We start from the raw sequence: 20,999 nt of genomic DNA, 5'->3' as shown, positions 1-20,999 counted from the left end.
TTTTTCACCTCCATGTTGTGCCTTGAAATGGTGGAACGCACACTCAGCCATCTATTACCCCTAACATGCTTTATGCAGCGTTCCACCTTTTTAAATTCACAACAGAACAACAGAAATTGCAGTAAACTCATGTAACACCCTCTGATATCGAAGGCATTTAGTTTTCCTAGAGCACTGATGAAAATCGCCTTGTACCGAGGCAGGATTTTTCACTCGTTACTTGCCTACAAGATATTTTTGCTAACCTGCAGTCTATGCTAATGCGACCTATTTTTTTCACTCGAGCACGTCTGAAAAAAGCCGAATGACGAATATGAAAACAGGCTTCCTCTTCAGGCATCGTAGAACGGATTTTGCTTGATAATCTAATTATAAGCAGCGCTGGAAATGGCACAACCATGCTTCCCTCTCTTACCATGAAGCGATGGAAGGCAGCCGTTTTGATAAAGTACACTCCGGGACAATCGGAACTTGGCTGCTCCAATGGAGTTTTCGCAGCGAGAGAAAGATTTGTCAACTTGGTCCCTGGAGATTCTTATCCACACTTTGTGGACGGATGAAGCTTTGAGTGGCTGCAGCTCAACTGGAAAACGGAGAAACATTATTTTTGGCCAGTTCTATTTTTAAACAAAGCAGGCAGGATAAAAATAAAGGCTAGTAATGCACAGTAGAGCGACGGACTTTCTCTCGTTTGATTGACGACACCCAGAAAACCACAGTAATACCGCAATGCCTAACTAGCAGATACATCCGTCCTGTACAGTTCCTGCTGTTCAGGTTTTTTTTTTTTATTAAATCCAACATTGTGTTGTTTAATTCCCTGGATTTTATATCAGACAGTGACATTGTCCTGGAGTCCAGTGCACACAGAACCATGCTGTCACTGGCAGGAAGTCATGGACTGGAAAATTGACTGGCCACCGATGGCCAATTAGGATAGCATTGGGGGGGGGCAACAAACATACATCCACTGAAGCCCTATTTGCACAGGAGTATATTTACATAGACTGGTGTGGTCTTTTTAAATATATGTATTACATTTATTTAAAAAGACCCCACCAGTCTATGTAAATATTAATTAAAATATTATGTAATTGTTTTATGGGGCATCTATGGAATTTTAATCTCAATCAATTTTGTCATCAATTTATATTTTGTTTTATTTTGTTTTTATTTAATATTTTATCAACTGTAAAACAAACTACACATGATTTGCTTTGATGTCTGACCCATCCAGGGATCATTTCATTCCCCATCTCTAATTTTCACACAATGTCTCTATCACATACGTTACTTAACAATTATAATATATAATAATGTACAGTACCCCCCCAAACCAGTGTCCCAAATCATTTCTTTTTAGACTACAAGAAGTCCGACTCTGCCATTTTCCAACTGGCTGCCAGCTGATGCCTCTTTAGGACTCACCGGTCCTGTCCCTGTGCTCACAAAGAAGCAGAAGCCCCTTCCCCTGATAAACACTGTCGCCCAAACCCCTCCGCTCTGTATTACGTCTCCGCAAGCGTCGCGATCAACAGATGGCTTTAAAACACGCGCACGTAATCGTGGCTAATCACAAGGCCCACCTGCGCGCCGATCGGCATCAATATCGCGGTAATTGGAAATCTCAGGTTACTACGATGCAAAATGTGTTTTCTCGCCGGCCGCCATCTGCGTTTCCCGAGCTCGCTGCCAAAACATTCAATTAAGACTGAATTTCTTAAAAAAAAAAAAAAACGAGGATTAAGTACTTATTAATGAGATCACTATTAAAAACGCACAGTAACATCTAAGAATGGCAAGATTCGCTGAGTCGCTCCGAAAAACAACGTGACGCATGGATTTCAATTCTGCATCAGATACAAGTTTTTATTTTAGATCTGGATTGATTTCCTCAAGCGTGTTCTCTCAGCTGCTACGTGAATACGACGCATCACAACACCAAGGAGACCGAGGCGTGTCCTGAAAGTCACACAGAATGTAGATTAACATGGCAGAGGTAGAGCTGCATCTTCCTGGAGACTGAACAGGAAAAGAACGAATGGTTTTATTGACATTTTTTTTGTTTTTTTTCTTCCTTCTTTTTGCACTACAAAGCCGTGTTTGTGAAAGGGGCCATGCGTTAGACGTCAAGAAGGCACTTAAGCAAATTGATGATTTCCTGTCTGTCAACCAAAGAAATAAAAGCGACGTATTTGTACCTTATTGAATTGCAGAGCATCGTATTTTCTTCCGTTGTGTCGAATCAGATGATATAAAAATAAACTCGAATTGCGTTGCATCATATCGGACATCTAATCAGTCACTAATGAAATCCAAAAATTAAAGAGATTCAAGTGCAGCATGGAGGAGAGGACAAATGTTCTTCCGCCTCACCAACACACGTCTACTGTATCTTTGCCACTTTGAGGGTCTTTCAGGGTCCAAGCAATGAGACGAAGAAAAACCAGAGCTCTTCCATGCTTCTCCGTTCTTTCTCTCTATCTCTCTATCTTTCGCTGTGTCTCTATCTCTTCAGCTTCCCTCAGGACTCTAGCCTGCTCCTCCATCTCTATCTAATCTTATTTGGAAACAGTTTCTGAGGAAAGCGGTTTATCGCATAAAAAAAAGTCCGGCGCATTTAGCTCACGTTTTTTTAAATTAAATACGTCCTCGTCTTTTTATTATTATTTTTTTTTTACTTTTTTTTAAAACCCAACCCCCCCCAGGATGTTTGGCTCAGTAAGTAGGAGTAATGTCGCTGTAATTAAGCCTAATGGATTCTCTTCACCTGGGGATTACAGCTTTTTTTTTTTTTTTGCTTCTGGGATCCCGCAGCACACGGATCGTAATCACGGCCGCCTCTGACAGCTGAAACGTTTTTGTTATACTTTCTTATTGTTGCATGTCGATTTGATCACCAGAGAACATCCGGATGCTCTTTAGTCATGCGACATATCCAGTCATGTGCTGCAGCGTTGTGTGACCAGTGCATTGAAGCGTGCCTCAGGGAACACCAATGAAAATAAATAAGAAGGTGGACAAAGTCAGAACATACACTCTATGGACAAAAGTACTGGGACACCTGACTTTTCCAGCCATATGTGGTTCTTCCTTAAACTTTACATGGATTGGATTGAAAGATCTTAAATGGCCTGTGTTTGGGTTCAACCCTACTGAACACCTTTTGATATGAATTAGAACACTGACTGCACCTCAGGCACCACACACCTGGAACATCTTCTCAGAAGCTTATTATAACAGGAACTAAATGTGGAAAGCAAATAGGAGTCTTATGTTCAGGAGTCCACAAACCTTTGTTCATATAGTGTTTCAGTGTCAGTTGCTGATTCCCAATTTGCTGATAAAAACATGTCTAAGAGCATGAATTACTGGAACCATGTCCTGTGGTCTGATGAGACGAAGATAAACTTGTTTGGCTCAGCTGGTGCCAGCATGTGTGAGAAGTAGCACGGAAATTGTCTTGCCTACAGTCAAGCATGGTGGTGGTAGCATCGTGTTCTGAGGCTGCTTGAGTGCTGCTGGTACTGAGGAGCTGCGGTTCATTGAGGGGAAAAATGGACTCCAACAATGTACTGTGACATTGAAGCAGAACATGACGCCCTCTTTTCGGAAACCGGGCCGAACGGCAGTTTTGGAACATAATAACGAACAAACACACCACCAAGGAAGGTGAAGGTGATGGAGTAGCCAAGTATGTCTCCAGACCTAAACACTATTGAGCACCTGTGGGGCATCCTCAAGCAGAAGGTGGAGAAGCACCATGTGTCTAACATCTAGCAGCTTAGTGATGTCATTATGGAGGAGTGGAAGAGGATCCCAGCAACAATCTGTGCAGGATTAAGGTATTGTTAGATATCAATGGTGCTCAAACGGAATATTGATGATGTTGACAGTTATTTAGACAATAATAGCAGTATGTTGAGGTGTTTTTTTTAAAGAGGACAGTAAATCTGTACTGCTACACAAGAAGCACACTGACTACTCTGATATATATATCCAAGTTTTATTTCTATAGTATTGTCCCTTTAGAAGATATAAATAAAATATTCAGCCATAATATTAGACAGGGCCAGGTTGGCGTGCGATTGTTCAAAGTGCTCTCGAAACTTCTCAACAGAATGCCCTAACAGAGCAGCGTCTCTCTCACCAGCTGGAGTTTCTGTTTCGCTCTGCCAGTCAGATGGACTCTTTGTTCAGGACAGATAGGGCACAGAGGACAGAGGTTGCTTTGTACAGGAGTCGAGTTGGGCCTTCTCTCTGGTGCAGGCAGATGGATGAGGAGCCTGCATGGCCTTTTAGTAGGGCCAGAAAGGGAGACACACACACACACACACACACACACACACACACACACACACACACACACAGCCTTTTCCCTGAGAAAACCTTTACACACACTTAGCAGAAGCAGCTCTCTCTCTCTCTCTCTCTCTCTCTCTCTCTCTCTCTCTCTTTATCTCCTTTTCTTCCCCTCCCTGAGTCATAGTAGTGAGGAAAAGGGCACAGTAATCTGCGGTTTAGAATTGAGATTGAGCTCCCACTGCTCTGGTAATTGTTAAAGCATCCCTTTGGCTCTGGCATTATTTATCTAATAATGGGCCGTGAGTGCAACCCACATTAACTAACCAAAAACACTATCAGTGACTATAGAAACACACGAGCAAACAGGAAAAGCAGCAGCGGATTTCGGAATCGCAAAAGAAAATACAGTAGCGCAACAGGAATAACAAAAAAAAGACACCAGCAGGATTAAATGCAGGGCAGCAGATTCTGTAACAAGGCAGAGAATTCACACGTCTGGCAACAAACCCAGAAACACAACAGCAGCAAATTCGGAAACACAAAAGCAGCAAATTTGGAAACACAATAGTAAATTCTGTTACACAATACCAAATTCAGAAACACAAACGCAACTTGAGAAACACTGGAAATATTCAAACACAAACAGCGAATTCAGACCCATGGCAGCAAAACCATAGCAGCAAAACAAAAAACACAACAGAAACTCGACTTCAGAAACACAACAGAAAAACACAATAGCAACTTCAGATATACGAGCAGATTTGGAAGCACAACAACAAATTCGGAAACATGACAGCAGAATAAAAAAACAACAAAACACATTAACTGAAAACTGAAAGGTGGTCCATATTGTTGCTGATTTAACACAGATTTCAGTGTGTAATTTGTTATTATAGTTCTGAAGTCACTTTTCAGCTTTGCTCCAGTTATAGCATTATATCTCTTAATTATGCCACCATTCAGACTGATGCATGCTCTGGCCAATCAGCATTGAGCATGTGGTGTTCACTGGACACAGTCTCTTCCTGTTGTTTTTTTAGTTGCTCTATCTAAATCTTGATCTCTATCAGAAGCTCTATCTAGCGCCCAGATTAGAGAACATCCATCTTTTTGAGTCGCTTTGAACTTGTTCTGTTCCGTGTGATACCCGAGTGTCATTTTCGATCTCTTTTCTGACTCATCCATCCACAGTGTCTCACATATTTGCTCACACATGTATCTAATCACCTCGGGCACGCTTCAGTGCAGATTCAGAGCGGGGAGGAACACGCTGGACATCTCAAGGTTTTTAATAAAGAAACGCTTGCACCAAAAAAAAAAAAGAAATCTGCCTGAAAATGCATTCAGTTCTAGATTTGTTTTGCATTTAAGGCTTTGTTCTATCTATCCAGGGTTCAGGCATTCTGAAGAAGCTTCTAGAAACACACAGGGTTTGTCGTTGCTTTTGTGGCCTGGCTTTGACCCCGTTTTATAATTGATGTGCGCAGCTGTTTTTGGGAGCAGCAGTTATTGCTTGGTCAGATCCAGGAGATTGCCTAATCGCACAAGACAATAGCGGACGCCTGGACCTGGGTGGAACCAGAATTTATGACTTGGTTTTATCCATCATGCAACTTTCCTCTTGGCACAGCTGCAATTTTTTTTTTCTGTATGGCTAGTCATGTTGGTATGTCTGGTCCGAAGAACATCTGGATTAAAAAACAAACAAACAAGGCGATGTCTAAACCGTCTTGATCGTCTGTCTGTCTGTATCCAACTTGCCTGATCCTCTCTGTCTGTCTCCAACTTGTCTGATTATCTATCTGTCTGTCTGTCTGTCTGTCTCCAACTTGTCTGATTATCTATCTGTCTGTCTGTCTGTCTCCAACTTGTCTGATTGTCTGTCTGTCTGTCTGTCTGTCTGTCTGTCTGTCTGTCTATCTCATATATATATTATATATATATATATATATATATATATATATATATATATATATATATATATATATATATATATATATATATATATAAAACAAACATTATTTATTTTATCCATACTGATAACTTTGTCAGTATCATGGTGATTTAAATAAAATAACAAATTGTATTACTACCGAACCAATGAAATTTAGTTGACATTATCAAGGCGAATGCACACAAATATACTAATAGAACATGCTATAATATACACTATATAAAATTCTAAAGGCATGTTATTTTGTTGTGGGCAGTTATGAACAGCAGAGATGTAGCTGAGGTCGAGGAACTGCCAGAGCTCAAGTTCACAGATCCTGAATATGTTTACAGCTGGGTGGAGCTTATGACCTTCTGATCAGAAGCCTTACCACTGTGTTGGGGTATAGTAAGAAAGAAAGTAGTCTACACCCACTTTAGGCTTAATTCTAAATGTAGATAATAGCTTTGTAGTATTTGTAGTATTTGTGCCTCGATGTCCAAAACAAATCTTTGTGTAATCATCAAAATTTATTTATTTGGTCCATGTTTAAAACACATCAGCAACAAAAGGAGTATTCTTGAGTTCCTGGTTCGTCCACTGGTTCGTGAGTAGGACCTATGAACTAGCAAGCTCTCTTAACCAGAAGATGGATGGGCTCAGGGTATAAGGTGCATCACTTTAAAAGACCCAATCAGCACGCAGCGGCCAGCCAGTCCATCGCTCTTATGGATGGCAGCCGCGTGGTTAGCTGCACTAGTTCCTTGATAGATGACTCTGATATGAAAACCTTCTCCCTGAGAGGACAAATCGAACTCAACCGGCGACAAGGTGTAGAAACATGACGCGCAGAGCAATCCCGAAACTTGTTTAAACGAACGTGCGCTTGTCCTCAGGCCATACAAACACCAGGGCGCAAACTGACGCACTCGGACACGCATTCGCTCGGCCGGTAATTACTCCGGCGCAGATCTGCTGAGTCACACAGGCATCTGCAGGCATCTGTGTGCTCACTCAGCAGTCAAGAGGCACGAGGCCGTCACACACGGCTCTCCTGCAGGCAGACAGCACGAGGCCAGAATAACAAGAGGTTCCGTCGGAAAGTAAACCGCCATTTCGGTAGGCTTCGAGACGCCACTTACCTTGTTCCTGCTACGCTCTCGGAGAGCTTATTCTTCAACTTCAGCGCGGAGGCGGCAACACGTTAACTAACAACTCGCGCAAATTGCGTTATAAATTCAAAGTTTACGAGCAGTCAATAAATCATAGGTGTGTATTTGGAGGCGTCCGAGTGCTTTTTGAATTGATAGTTTTTTGTTTTGTTTTGTTTTTTTTTTTGCATTAATTTCAGACTGAGAAAAATCTGCCAATGTGGCATTTTTTTTTTTTCTCTCTTTTCAATAGAGGAAGAAAAGACTGGTAATGTGTCAGACATTTTACAGGGTGGAACAAGGTGAGGAAATCTACCGTGCTGTGTTATACCGATCCACTGTTTGCCTGGTGGTGTGGTGTTGTTTGTTTGTTTTTGGGATATATCTGTCCTTTTGAATTTATAGGTTGATGTAACACTGTTGCATGTCTTTTTTTTGGAATTCCAATTCACAAGCTCTTCATCTCGATGGCGTCTAGATTTTTTCTAAGGTGCGCTTATCTTGGCCGTTCTCCCGCTATCAAGGTACGGCACGGCCGCTTGGAGCGGGTATGTAGTGACTTTTCCCGCTTTGATCCGTCCCTATTCGCTTGGCGTGCAGTTAAATGGAATTCTGTTTGTTCTCACACCTCTCGGTCGCGTGTCTGAGCTCGTTGAAAGCTCTCAGCGGGAGCCGTCGCCTGAAGGACAAGTCTCCCATCGCAGCTCAAGGATCACAGGCAGGCCCGCTTTGATGTGCCTCACCTAACTTCTTTTGCGCTCACTCCCTCTTTGCGCCGGCTGAGTGCCAAGACGTTACACAAGTAGAAATTCTTGGCTGTAGTGCGATATCAAGCTGGTCTTATTCAGGCCGTGGTGCGAAGAGCTGGATGGCTGAATGGGGGGTGGCTGCTAAAGGTCTTGATCTCCCATTTTCTTCCACCATTTTTATGTTTCACTTTCATCTCAGGCTTCACACCACATTGTACATGCTGTAGGCATGTGTTATTACAGAGAGGAGAATTATGGGGACTTGGCCGAGGCTGGTCTTTCCAAATGACGGAATCTGGGTTTTCCGATTTTTGCCGCCTTTCTTGACTGTTTGGTGACATGCTGGTCACATAGAGGGCTTTTCTATTAGAAGCTCTTGTAGGCTTTACTCAGTACATCATTAACCCTCCAGGATTTGTTACTTCCTGGGCTGTCTGATGCATACCATGACTCCTATGTACCCATGCTGAATGTGGTTCTTGCAAACTATTGTTCTTTCAAATGCATTCAATTGTCGGTAAGAAAACCGTTTGTATTGAGGAGTAAGGAATAGTGAGCTCAGGCCAAAACAGGGATCGCCATTTCATTATTGAATAAAAGTTTGACGTTAGGCCAAATTGTAAATGGTTTTTCTTTTATAGAAGATAAACAGCAATACAGAATCCCATTCTTCATACTTGTTTCTTTTTGCTTGCTAAGCAAAGGCAAGAAATCGCCAAAGCAGAGGCGAGCTACACCGGGCTGGTACGGGGTGGCATTAAAACGTTCTTTTGAAAATTTTTGGAAACCGTTTATATCCTTTATTTTAGCTCGAATGTCCGTAATATAACAGAGGGAGAAAGAGATCAAATGACTCGATTTGATTGAAATCATCTTCAGCTACGGTTTATTATAAAGCCATCAGTCATTCAGCCCTTACCCTAATTTACCCTTTTTTCAATTTTTATTGTATGATTTGTATCCCAGGTATGTATGATCAGTACACCACCCCCCCCCCCCAATTCTCTGCTTGTATATTGTTTTGAACCGACCTGTGCCCTCTTCTGTTGCTGTTTTTCTTTTAGTATTCATGTAAGAGATCTGACCTATTTTTCACACATTATGCTGACACTTTATTTCTCAATAAACAACCTGTTAAAAAAAAAAATAATAAATTCAAGTTTCAAGAGTAGTTTTGTAACACGCCAACAAGTGGCAGCACAAGATTGCACGCACAGTCATAAGGAGCGCCGACCTTCATGAGTTGTGTGTGCCAAAAGACATCTTGTGCAATTGGTGGTGTTCTGACCACGTTACCACGTCTGCTATTCTGCTGGCAATCTCATGACCCTATTCGCCAGTTTGGCTCCTGCAGACTTCGCCCTCATCCCGAAGTTGCTTGACACGCTTCGAAAAGAAGACTTCCACGACACAATAAAGAAGTGGCAGGAACGCTGGGAGCTCTGCATTGCTGTGAAAGGGGACTGTGACTTTCTTGTAAACAGAGCTGGTCTTTAAAACTTTTTGATGCCACCTCGTGTCTCAAAATCTAAACTTGGTCAACCACGGTACGGCCAAAACTTCACACTCCAATATCAATGTGATGTGTGCTTTTCGAACATTTTCTGTTTTAATAAGCTCAAATTTTGTGGGAAGGCTTTCCAATAGATTTTTGAATGTGGTTGTGGAGATTAGTGTTCATTCAGCCACATGAGGGTCAGGACATGATCACATAAGGGTTGGTGAGCTCAGATTCAGGTCATCCTAAAGATGATCCATTGGGTTGAGGTTCTAATGAAGACAACCGTAATTGTACAGCATACAAAGACTTTCAATACAATAGTACAAGTTGGAGACAACCACCTATAGAAGGTGATTTTCTCGTGCATGTTGTAGTAAAGAATTTTGCCAGTTGTAGACTCTGAGAAGTACAATATAATGCAACTCCTAGCACTTGCTCGGATTTACCTTTCAAAACCTTGAGGATAATTCGTCCCCCAGAACAGCACCATTTTGCCTGTCAGTGATTACCACCCTAAGAAGATCAATCTGAAAGCAGGCCAGATTGCTTAGTACTTGTAGAGGCAGGTAAGCATTGATTTCTGACTAAAGCTTCATGGGTACCATCAGTAATTTGCCACCTTTCCCATTTCGCCCCTTTATCAGTCTGAGCACCAAACCAAGGCTGTCTTGATTACAGCTTTTGCTCAGAAATACTAGAAAAGTAGTCATGGTTTTAAACCAAATGAACTTATTTCTCCTCAGCATTTTTTGATCCTTACTAGCTTTTGAATACTACAATCTGGATCAGAATGGTAGATCAAATATTGCTCACTCTTACTGAAAGTAGCTTAATTGCATAAAAAACGTTTTCTGAGTCCTAAGTTCTTCCACGCCACACCGGGGTGGTAGTTTAGTGGTTAAGGCATAAAGTTCAAATCTGATTCTTACCAAACTGTTAGTTCAGGGCCCCTGAGAAAGGCTCTTAACCCCATTACTGCTCAGTTGTATGTATGAGATAAATGTAAAGTTGCTTTGGGGAAAAAATCGTCCACCAAACGTCCCTCCAGTGTATGGAAGAATAACTGTAGCAATATTCAAAATGGAAATGTATTTTTATAGTTCAATTTCAACTTTTCATTACTATATCTGCAAAGTTTGGTGCAAATATAAAAATTATGTAATTTGTTTTTGCTATTTCCAACACTAATTTTAATATGCAAATGACGTTCAAATTTGAGTGCTTTATAAGTTGCAAATATCCTTCGACAGTTTCTCCGTTCATTTAACTGACTGTATTGTTCGTCTATGACCTAATGATCCGCTGTCTCAATGTGGTTATTGATAGACTTTATTATTTAATTTTTTTTTTGCAAGGATCAGGATAAGGATTTCTTTTAAATGCCATCAGTGTGAATTTATTCTCTATGGAGTGAAATTTCAGAAAGGTGAAGCTGCATAGACAAAAAAACAAACAGATCAATGACCTATGGTTGGTGTTGAGAAGTGCAGCCAGATCAGAACTTAGTGAAGTTCTAGGGAGCATTTTAATTAGATGAACGAAAGACTAGTTAGTACATGAGGAGTCAGACGCAATGGAAATTTGTCACGACCCATAAAACTGAAATGAGACACCGGTGTCCGTTTTACAAGGATCCGAATGTACAGTAGGACCTTTTTTTTGTGCCAGTGGTTCTAAAGACTAGACAGCACTCTTGGTGACACGGCATTGCCCGACCTCCTCAACAGGCAGTTAATAAGCTCGGTGCAGAGTTTCGAGTTTCCCTATGACTCGCTCATGCTGTTATGAGACGGCCTCATTAGAGTCCTGTGCTGGCTTTTCTATGACATTTAAGCAGCTTCACTAATTGAAGAAGAGGATAAGTGATCGGCCAGGAGTGTGGCAGAGGGTTCAGGCTTGTTCTTGGTTCAGAGCTCAGAATAAATAGAATATTATCTACCGAGATGAGGACGAGAACGAGAGCACAGAGAGACACCAACTCCAGTGCCTGATGAAGTTCTTCAGAATTTTCGATAGCGATTTTAAATCCCAGTGAAAAGCAAAGACAATGCCTTCCGCCTTTTTTCTTTTAGCGCACGCAGTTTGCAACATTCATATTCGGCAATTACACGATTTCCTCTGAGGCTTTTAAGACGTAGCTGCTGTACAGCCTAGAGAATGACCTTTTCTCAAAAAGTCTTGTACAAAAGCGAGACACTCGATACGTCATGGTGAAATGCACCTGACCTTTATTCATTATGTATTCATATGCTAGGGTTTTTTTTTTTTTCTCTCCAGAAAACCACATCTCATTTGACGCAAACATGACATCGATCCCCCCAAACATCTTGCTCGACACATGCTGACCTGGTTTCTATCACACACCTGAAGGGAGAAACGATGTCTAAGGAATCTATTCTGAATCCCTGTTGTTGGAAAACGAGGTCTTGATTGAACATTAGACATTTTTTGACATTGTGTTGTGTGCAGGATTCGAGAAATGAACATGGTCAGTGTTATCGAGAAATGTAGTGCATGTAGGGGGCGTGGCCTCAGTAGCTCTGCAGTAAGTGTGTTGTGTGCACCTGAAGGATGAATGTGCAGGGTTGAAATGCAGCTGAAAGGCAATTAAATCTGACTGTTTTATCCAAAATGATCTTAACTACAATTAAGTTTTCTGTTATTTGCAACCTGCATTTTATTTACATTAATTCCCGCTAATTCCCAGGGACAGTTCAACCCCACAAGGGCTACACAATATATTAAAACGATCGGAATATTGCAAATATCTATCTATCTATCTATCTATCTATCTATCTATCTATCTATCTATCTATCTATCTATCTATCTATCTATCTATCTATCTATCTATCTATCTATCTATCTATCTATCTATCTATCTATCTATCTATCTATCTATCTATCTATCTATCTATCTATCTATCGCTCTCTCTCACACACACAGACAGAAACACATTTAACCTGAAAATTATGTACACAGTCTGTACTCTGTACCACCAGAAGTATATATATATTGGGACACCTGGCTTTCCCAGCCATATGTGGTTCTTCCCTAAACTGTTTCCACAAAGTCTGTGGCACACAATTGTATTGGTCTTCGGATGTGGTTGCATTGCCATTTTCCCTTCACTTGAACTAAGAGCTTCAACTGAACACCTTTGGGATGAATGGGAACGCTGACTGCACCCCAGGCCTCTTTACCCACATCAGTACCTGCTCAATCCTTTAAGATTGAATGAGCACAAATCCCAAGCACACCCCAAAATTTAGTGGACCAAAAACCGTGGGGACTGATTATGGAACTGAATGTTCAAAAAGCAAAGGCCCAAGGTTTTGGTCTATATATATATATATATATATATATATATATATATATATATATATATATATATATATATAGATATAGATAGATAGATAGATAGATAGATAGATAGATAGATAGATTGTGTGTGTGTGTATTATACAAGTTATTACAGATCATATTTTCCTTTAATGTCATGCAGCACTAAAGATACAGAACACATTAAGGTATATTTTTTTGTTTCTACTTCACTCCTTCGGCTGATAGACACCTGCGATTCTCCTACTCTTCAGAGGGAGAAGTTCACTCCAGTCGTCTCCGAAGCAGTTTTGTAGAAACCAGACTTGTGAGTAGTAAAGATGAATGATGCAGGCAAAAGTGGGACATCTGTTTCAGCTCCGTCACGTGTGCTTAGGTGGGTGTGTATCGCGTTCACTGACCTCCAACAACAAGCCTTCAACCTACGCGTTCGATCCATCTGTTTGCATTAGGTTTTGTCGTCTTCGGCGAACTGACGGGTTTCATGCCTCGTATCTAAGTGATGAAAAGGTTTTTGCCTGAAATACAGAATTAAGGTGTTTTATTTATTTATTTATTTTTAAACCTTCTGTGATTCAGTGCATCTTGTGTGTGTGTGTGTGTGTGTGTGTGTGTGTGTGTGTGTGTGTGTATAAACACACACACGTGTACACACGTGTGTACTTAAGCAGATGAAATGAAGTCTGTAAGCAAACTATTCAAGGACTATGCTAAAGCTGCAGAGTCACAGATTTTTTTTTTCTTGCTTAAAAACGGATCCAAAGTTCAGATGATGAAGCACAAAGGGAGATTTTGTGTACTCCGCCTCCCACGGACGGTCTGCAGGAGTCACGGCGCAGAGCTGGAGAAGGCTGAATGTGGCTCGCTAACACTACCTCTGAGCCGAATCACAAAAGGCTTCCCCGGTCCCACAGATCCGCAGCAAAGAGGAAACATCACGGGGTGGTCGCTTAGCGGTTAAGGCATTCGACTTTGTCTCAGAAGGTCGTGAGTTCAAATCCCAGCCACACCAAGCTGCCACTTCTGGGCCCCTGAGCAAGGCCCTTAACCCCTTATAGGCTCAGTTGTATGAATGTGATGATTGTACGTCGCTCTGGAAAAGAGCTTCTGCCAAACTACGATTGTTCTTCGAATCCATTGCAGCAGAACGGCTCGCAGTATTTGCAGTCCAAAACTCTCGCCATGGTTTCTGTGTGGAACCATTCACAATCATCTCAAGTGGTTTTTGTGTTTAATGTCCATGTGGTGTAGCAGCTGCGAGTGGTTTTCCAGGTTCAGGAGACGTTTGGTATCTCAGGACAGTTTATAAGGTGTGATATGTTTAATGAAAGCAGGGGGACCAGCTATACTCATTCAAATGTGAATGAAAAGCTCGGGTTATTGCGAGAAGCATGTTGGCGGCAGCGCGTCGAGCAGTCATCAGCGTATGTGGTATGCACTTGGATTGTACAGATGAACAAAAGGCATGGAAATGTTTATCCCGTGCTCCTCAGTGCTTCAGTTACGCTCGAACAGCTATTGTGGCCTGACCCACATTCCTCTCATTCACTACGGCTTTACAATGTTTTCGCAATGTTCCTCTTGGACTCGATCACGAGGCTTTTTTTTCTTTTTTTCCCTTGACACCATGCGCAGGTCAGATAACTGGCTCGGGTTTCCTTTGTGTTTACGATGATCCCCCATGCAGCATTGACGTTAACAACACCAACCTAGAGCACTCGATCAGTTAGATTTGATCAATCAACCACCGAATTCGGTCATTGCCCTTCTTGAATTGAGTCACGGTAATAGTTTGCAGGTGGCTAAAAGGAGTGATGTCATTGTAAGAGGAGACAGGAGGATATTAGCTTTCTGTCCTCCTTCCTCTTCCCCAGAAATCTGCTGAACGAGAAGCAGAAATGAAAGATGCGAAAAGTGTAGAAAAGAGCAGCGCTCCCTAGTGATCTTTTACTTTTCTTTTTTTATTTTTAAATCATTGGCCAGCATTGCAGTGTGAGCTGCTCATTAAAAAAAAAAGAATCATTTGTCAGTCAAGTTTGAGTGCTACGATAATGAATATGCTAATCAGAACGAGCAGATAATGTGTATTAAATGGGTTTATTTATTCAGTTATTTATTTATTGAATTTTTTGAGGAAGATTGTGATGAGAACTTCTACCTTTGAGTTTTTCTCAAATGTTTTTTAGTCAGGATTTTTTTTTTTCCTTTTACTTTCTGGTTTAGGCCTCACTAGGGTTGCAAAATTCCAGGAATTTTCATAACTTGGAACTTCCCATAGGGACTAAGTTGGAATTTACAAAATTGCAGGTTGCTAATAACCGGGATCTTAAATGTGGTATTGAAAAAAGAATCTTGCAGGACGATTTTGGTTAAAACACCCAGATTTAATGCAATTGCTGTTGACTTTCTACCCTAAATATTCATCAATCACATGCACACAGCACACTTTCTGAAGGACTACTGAGGCCACGCCCCCTACATGCACCATGCATTCGTCAATAACAAATTTCCACCTTGATGAGAATTCAATACCTTTTTTTTTTTTTATCTGTATTAGTTTGTATGCATGTCAGCTAATGACAAAACAAATGTAAGTTTGTATACAATACAGTTGATATACATTTCAAATTAATTTTCATAAATTCACGCACTAAAGTTTCCAACTTGGAATTTTCCAAAATTCCATAAATGGGAAGTTTTTGAAAATGTTCCGCTTCTATTGCAACCCTAGGCCCCCCCCACATCAGTCCCCAAAATGGAAATGTGCTATTTATTGATTGATTGAATAATTGATTTATTGCCCTGGTTTGCCCAAAGCTCACACGATGAAGCACAAAGGGAGATTTTTAAGTACCCCGAGCTAAACATGATGTAGCTTGCTAGCGCTACCTGAGAACCAGATCACAAAAGGCTTCCCCGTTCCACAGACACGCAGTGAGGAGGAAACCTATGCTGTCGTAGAAATGTCATGAACTGTCAGGACAGAAACGGGTGTAACTCAATAATGTTTATTGAACGTTCAGTTTCCAAACAAGAGTCAGAGAGTTACGAACTGTAACGCTGGGTTAATCCATTAAACGGGTATAGTCCGTTAAGCGGGTATAATTCGTACAACGGGAGGAATCCGTTAACCGGGTATATTCTGTAAGGTGGGTAATCCGTAGGATAGGAACGAGGAGCCTAAACCAGCAGGGAATGCTGGCGGTCTGGAATCCGGGAGATCACTAGCATCCGGGAGATCCGACAGCGAGTGAGGTCGGAACGGAAACTTATAAAATGGGAATGGTGACGAGGGACAGGTGTCGGTGATAAGCGCCGGGAGCGGCTGAGAGAGAGCCACGGAGGAGGCGTGGCAGGAGGATCCCTGAAATGAACGCACCATGGTACCTTTGGGTCTTTGCTTCCAAGAACCTATGCACGAGCGCAGGTGAGGTTCACAGAACTTTCAAAGCGCAAACCCTTGGAAGCATGTATGACCTCTAACTCCAGGTTCCTTGTGAAAGCGAACAAGAGATCTAGGTCATGTGACTTCCTGCTACGGTTTTGGATTGTTGCTCAGGCGGGTCCAGAGAGAAAACCAGAATGGGATCACTGGAAACTCAGGAGCTTGTGTCACTCGAAAGACATTGTGGTCAGTTACATACCAACATGACACAAATAAATACTGCTTTTTTTTTTTTTGCCATAAACAGGACCCATTCCGACATTTTGCTTCCGGTATCGTCAATAAACCCTCCCTATAAAACCTCTTCCACGCTTAACACGGATGTTCACCCGAAACGAAGCATGGAATAAATCATAGTTCCCTCGATTAGACCCCACAGAGAGACCGGTTGGGACTGAGCTCTCTCACCCATTTAACAGGGCAGTAATTAATAGTTTCAGATGAAAATCTGAACGCTTCGCCTCTTAAGGAACTGTACGAGCCCATTAGTATGCGTCTGAGCCACTCGATGAATCCAGACTAATCAGTGACACCCAGTAGGTCATCTTTTGAATCAGGAGTCACATGGGAGGAGGTGGAGTCGCTCATTATCGCAAAATGTTTTGATTGCATTGTTTTTATAACGAGCCGGGCAATCCCACCCATGCCCGGGTTCTTTAGGGTTTTTCATTATTTTTATATTTTATATTGATGCTCGTATAAGTGGCATTTATCACAACATATTGAATAGGATCTTACATTATGCAGCATTTTTAATCACGTGACTCCCATATGCGCTATGCGGTGCATTACACAGGAAACAGAATTGAGTAGTTCATCCCACGAGTCCTCTGGTCCGAGTCGATCGTTCTTTCGTCACGTGACTTCCATAAACGCTACACAATGCAATAGATCGGGTTTGTTTGGTCCGAATCTTGAGATTGTTGTTACAATAATTGTGGGAGTCTCGTGACCAAAAGAACTAACGACACCAACCAGAAGACGTGAGTTACTTATTGTGTTGATCATCATTTCTTCTTGGCTGCATTGTATTTCTGATCAAAGGAGCAAAATGAACTAAAAAAAAAAATAAAAAAAGATTAGATCTTACAGTCACTACTCGCCATATAGCGCAAAGCACTGTTAAGCCCCGCCCCCTCGACGAGATGTTTGAGCCAGAACTTTTGGCCGAAAAATCTCGATAGTTAACGGGCGGCAATTACAGCATTTTGTTTTCACCCATAACCTGACTGGAAATTATCAGCTTTTACCAAATGATAATGTATATGTAGCGATTAGTCTTTGCATTCTTCTTGCGATTATAGTGCAATTACGCATTATAACAACAAACCCCGCCCCTCCCAGGATTCATCATGAGGTAAAAATTACTTCAGTGTGTCAGTGCTTAAAAAAAAAAAAAAACACACCTCATGTTGTTTTAGTGTCAGGCTTTTTCTCCTCCCACAATGCTTTGCAACGCCTCTTCACCAGCGTACCCCTTGGCATTGTGCGATTAAGATCTACATTGTTTCAGAGCGCTCAGGCTAGATACTCAGGATAGACAAGAGAGATTACTGCTACATGTCCTTCCTTCAGGGTTCTGGAGTCATCATTTAATCAGAGGGGGGAAGGAGAGCCTGATAGCAGCAACAGCAGCACTGACATGCTGTTCTTTAGGACTTTCCCGGACGTGTCTCATGTCTACTTTGGTCAGTTTTGTGAGGTTGCTGGTTTACCACGTACACCGATAGCATTATGACATTATAACGCTATGGCCGTTGAAGTGAAGAACACTGATGATCTCTTTCTCATGGCACCTGTTAACGTGTGGAATATTATTACGCAGCGTTTTATCCTCAAAGTGGACATGTTCGAAGCAGGAAAAATGGGCGAGCGTAAGGATTTGACCGAGTTCCACAAATTGTGACGTCTAGACGACTGGGTCTGAGCATCTCCTAAAACTGCAGCTCTTGTGGGATGTTTGTCTGCAGCAGTCAGAATCTATCAAAAGTGCTCCAAGGAAGGAACAGTGGTGAACCGGAGACAGGGTCGTGGGTCAGGGTGTGGTCCAATCCGACAAAAATTGCTGAAGAAGTTCATACTGTTGATGCTCGATGCAGCAGGACTGTTTTGGCAGCAAAAAGGGGAACAATATTAGCCAGGTGGTCATAATGTTATGCCTGATCAGTGTATGCTCACACCTGTTTTTTTTTTTTTTTTCTTTCTTCCCAGGTAAGGTGTTGAACACGGACTTGCGCCATTACCTCAGCCTGCAGTTCCAGAAAGGTTCTCTGGACCACAAGCTCCAGCAAGTGATCCGAGATAATCTGTATCTACGTACCATACCATGTGAGTCCACTCGCACGTGCTGCACATTCATACCCTTCACATCGCCTTTAACTTTCTCACGTTCTATTTGTTTTATAGTCATCTGATTATAAGTAGGGCTGATATGATTTGTATGGTCAGGTGTCTACGTGCTTCTGTAGCATCATTCGACTCATCAGAAATATTTCAGTCTAACGACGGGGGTTCCGAAGAGGAGTGTTCCTTTAACGCACGACCTTCACGAAGCCTCTCCTCCTCCCGAGTGTCTGAGCGAACCCCATCACGCCGCAGTACAGGAGTGTAAATCTTTTTGTGTCTCCCGAGCACACTGCTGGGATTCTTTAATCCGCAGCCTTGCTGCCTGTCCAAAACCAGCTCCCGGGGAAGGAGATTGATGCCATTGATGCGATGCACTTCACCTCCATTTTTTTTTTTTTTAATCCTCACTCACTCTCTCACTCACTCATTTTCTCCTCTTTTTTCTCTTAGAAGAGACATACAGCCTCGATTTGATTTTTCGTTGCGCAGCTTTGAAATGATGAATTTTGTGAAGAAACCTGTAAATACGCTACATGGACAAAAGTTTGCGGACACCTGACCATAAGCTTTTCGAACATCCCATTCCACATTTGCTGTTCTAAGAACCTGAACTCTTCTGAGAAGATGGTCTACTAGATTTGTGCTCATTGAGCTGCTAGGGTGTTAAAGTGAGGTACTGATGTAGGTGAGAAGGTGAGGAGGTCTGGGGGTGCAGTCAGCGTTCACATTCATCACAAAGGTGTTCAGTAGGGTTTAGAGCTCTTCCACTTCAACCCATGTAAAGCTGGATATGTGCACAGGGGCAGTGTCATGCTGGAACAGGTTCTGGTCTCTTAGTTCAGTTGGAGGAAATTTTTTTTTTTAAGAGGCCACCTAGGGTTGCAAAATTACAGGGATTTAAAGACTGGAAACTTTCCATGGGAACTAATGGGAATATATTGGAATTGAAGGGAATAAACTGGGAATTTACAAAATTCCTGGTTAGCCTTAAAGCACACTTACACTTACTTACACGCCCCCTACATGCACCGCATTCCTCTATAATATAACACACATCATTGTCACGTAAAATAAAACTTACTTTCGGCTTCTCCCGTTAGGGTTCGCCACAGCGGATCCTCCGCACGTTTGATTTGGCACGTTTTACGCTGGATGCCCTTCCTAACGCAACCCTCCCCATTTATCCGGGCTTGGGACCGGCACTAAGAGTGGCTGGGGATGGTTCCCTGATAATGTCAAAAAATGTCCATCTTGCCGAGTATTCACTTAAATTACATAAATATTGCATACATTAATGTTTAAAACTTCCTTGTGCTGTGTGTAAGCTGTACAACAAAATTATACAAAGTCAAAAATCTTTTTGACTTTGTAAAAAAAAAAAAAATTTTATCTGTAATTTGCATGCAAAACTAAACAAGACGTTTATATTTAAGATACAGTTTATACACATTTCCCCAAACTTCCAATAAATTCCATGTAAGTTTTCAACTTGGAATATTTCCCAAATTCCCCAGATGAAGTTCCCATGGAAAGTTTTTTCACTCCTTTGCAACCCTGATTCCACCACATCCAAAGACGTCCTATACAATTATGGACCTCTAACAGTTCAGTGAAGAGTCACAAAGGACTGGAAAAGTCAGAAGTCTCCAATACTTTTGTAGCGTAAGGGAGAAGAAAATAATCAGTTTTTCTGCTTCGTTGGAGTTGATTGATGATGCGATGATGAGCGTTTTGCGACATATGACCTTAACCTAATCATGAAGTGTCCAGACTGATCTGTCTATGAAGTGTCAGGTCTGTCATATGTGCTTCCTTAGAGCTCCTTCCAGCTCGAGGCAATGAAAGAAACCCCATTTGTTATTTCATTACAGTGGGGCTGCACTGTGTATTAACCCCTGTGCAGCTGCTCTGAGCTCAGTTTCAGACCGGTTCGGCTCAGTAGAACACTGTTGAAGAGTATCCATATGGATACGCTTTAGCTTTTTGCTCTTTTTCCAGTACCACTCCAATTAATGCTCCAAATCTCACCCTTGCTTTAGCGGATCATCTCGTCTGGATACTGGTACCAGATTCGTACCTAAGCACTGCTGCTAGTAATCATCAACACTGTCCTGAGCTGAACATCTGAACACACCGAGTACTGAAAAACAAAGCTTTATAATCCAACTAACCAGAAAGCAATGGTGCTCCGTTTGTTTAGTCTGGATCCTTTCAGGCCATGTCCACAT

At 41.8% G+C, this 20,999-nt stretch overlaps 1 protein-coding gene across 3 annotated transcripts in view; it reads left to right on the top strand.

The window, feature by feature from the left end:
• magi3a (membrane associated guanylate kinase, WW and PDZ domain containing 3a) overlaps window positions 1-20,999 on the top strand; it is a 129,997-nt gene that overhangs the window by 56,072 nt on the left and 52,926 nt on the right. For all 3 annotated transcript variants that reach the window (XM_046869206.1, XM_046869209.1, XM_046869207.1), the window contains one exon: window positions 18,637-18,753. In XM_046869206.1, coding sequence (XP_046725162.1) covers window positions 18,637-18,753 — 117 coding nt within the window. The remainder of the gene's footprint in view (window positions 1-18,636; window positions 18,754-20,999) is intronic.

Source organism: Silurus meridionalis, chromosome 16 (assembly GCF_014805685.1).
Source record: "Silurus meridionalis isolate SWU-2019-XX chromosome 16, ASM1480568v1, whole genome shotgun sequence".
Classification (NCBI taxonomy): domain Eukaryota; kingdom Metazoa; phylum Chordata; class Actinopteri; order Siluriformes; family Siluridae; genus Silurus; species Silurus meridionalis.
The sequence above is the reverse complement of the archived record's forward strand: the minus strand, read 5'-3'. Positions and strand labels throughout refer to the sequence as shown.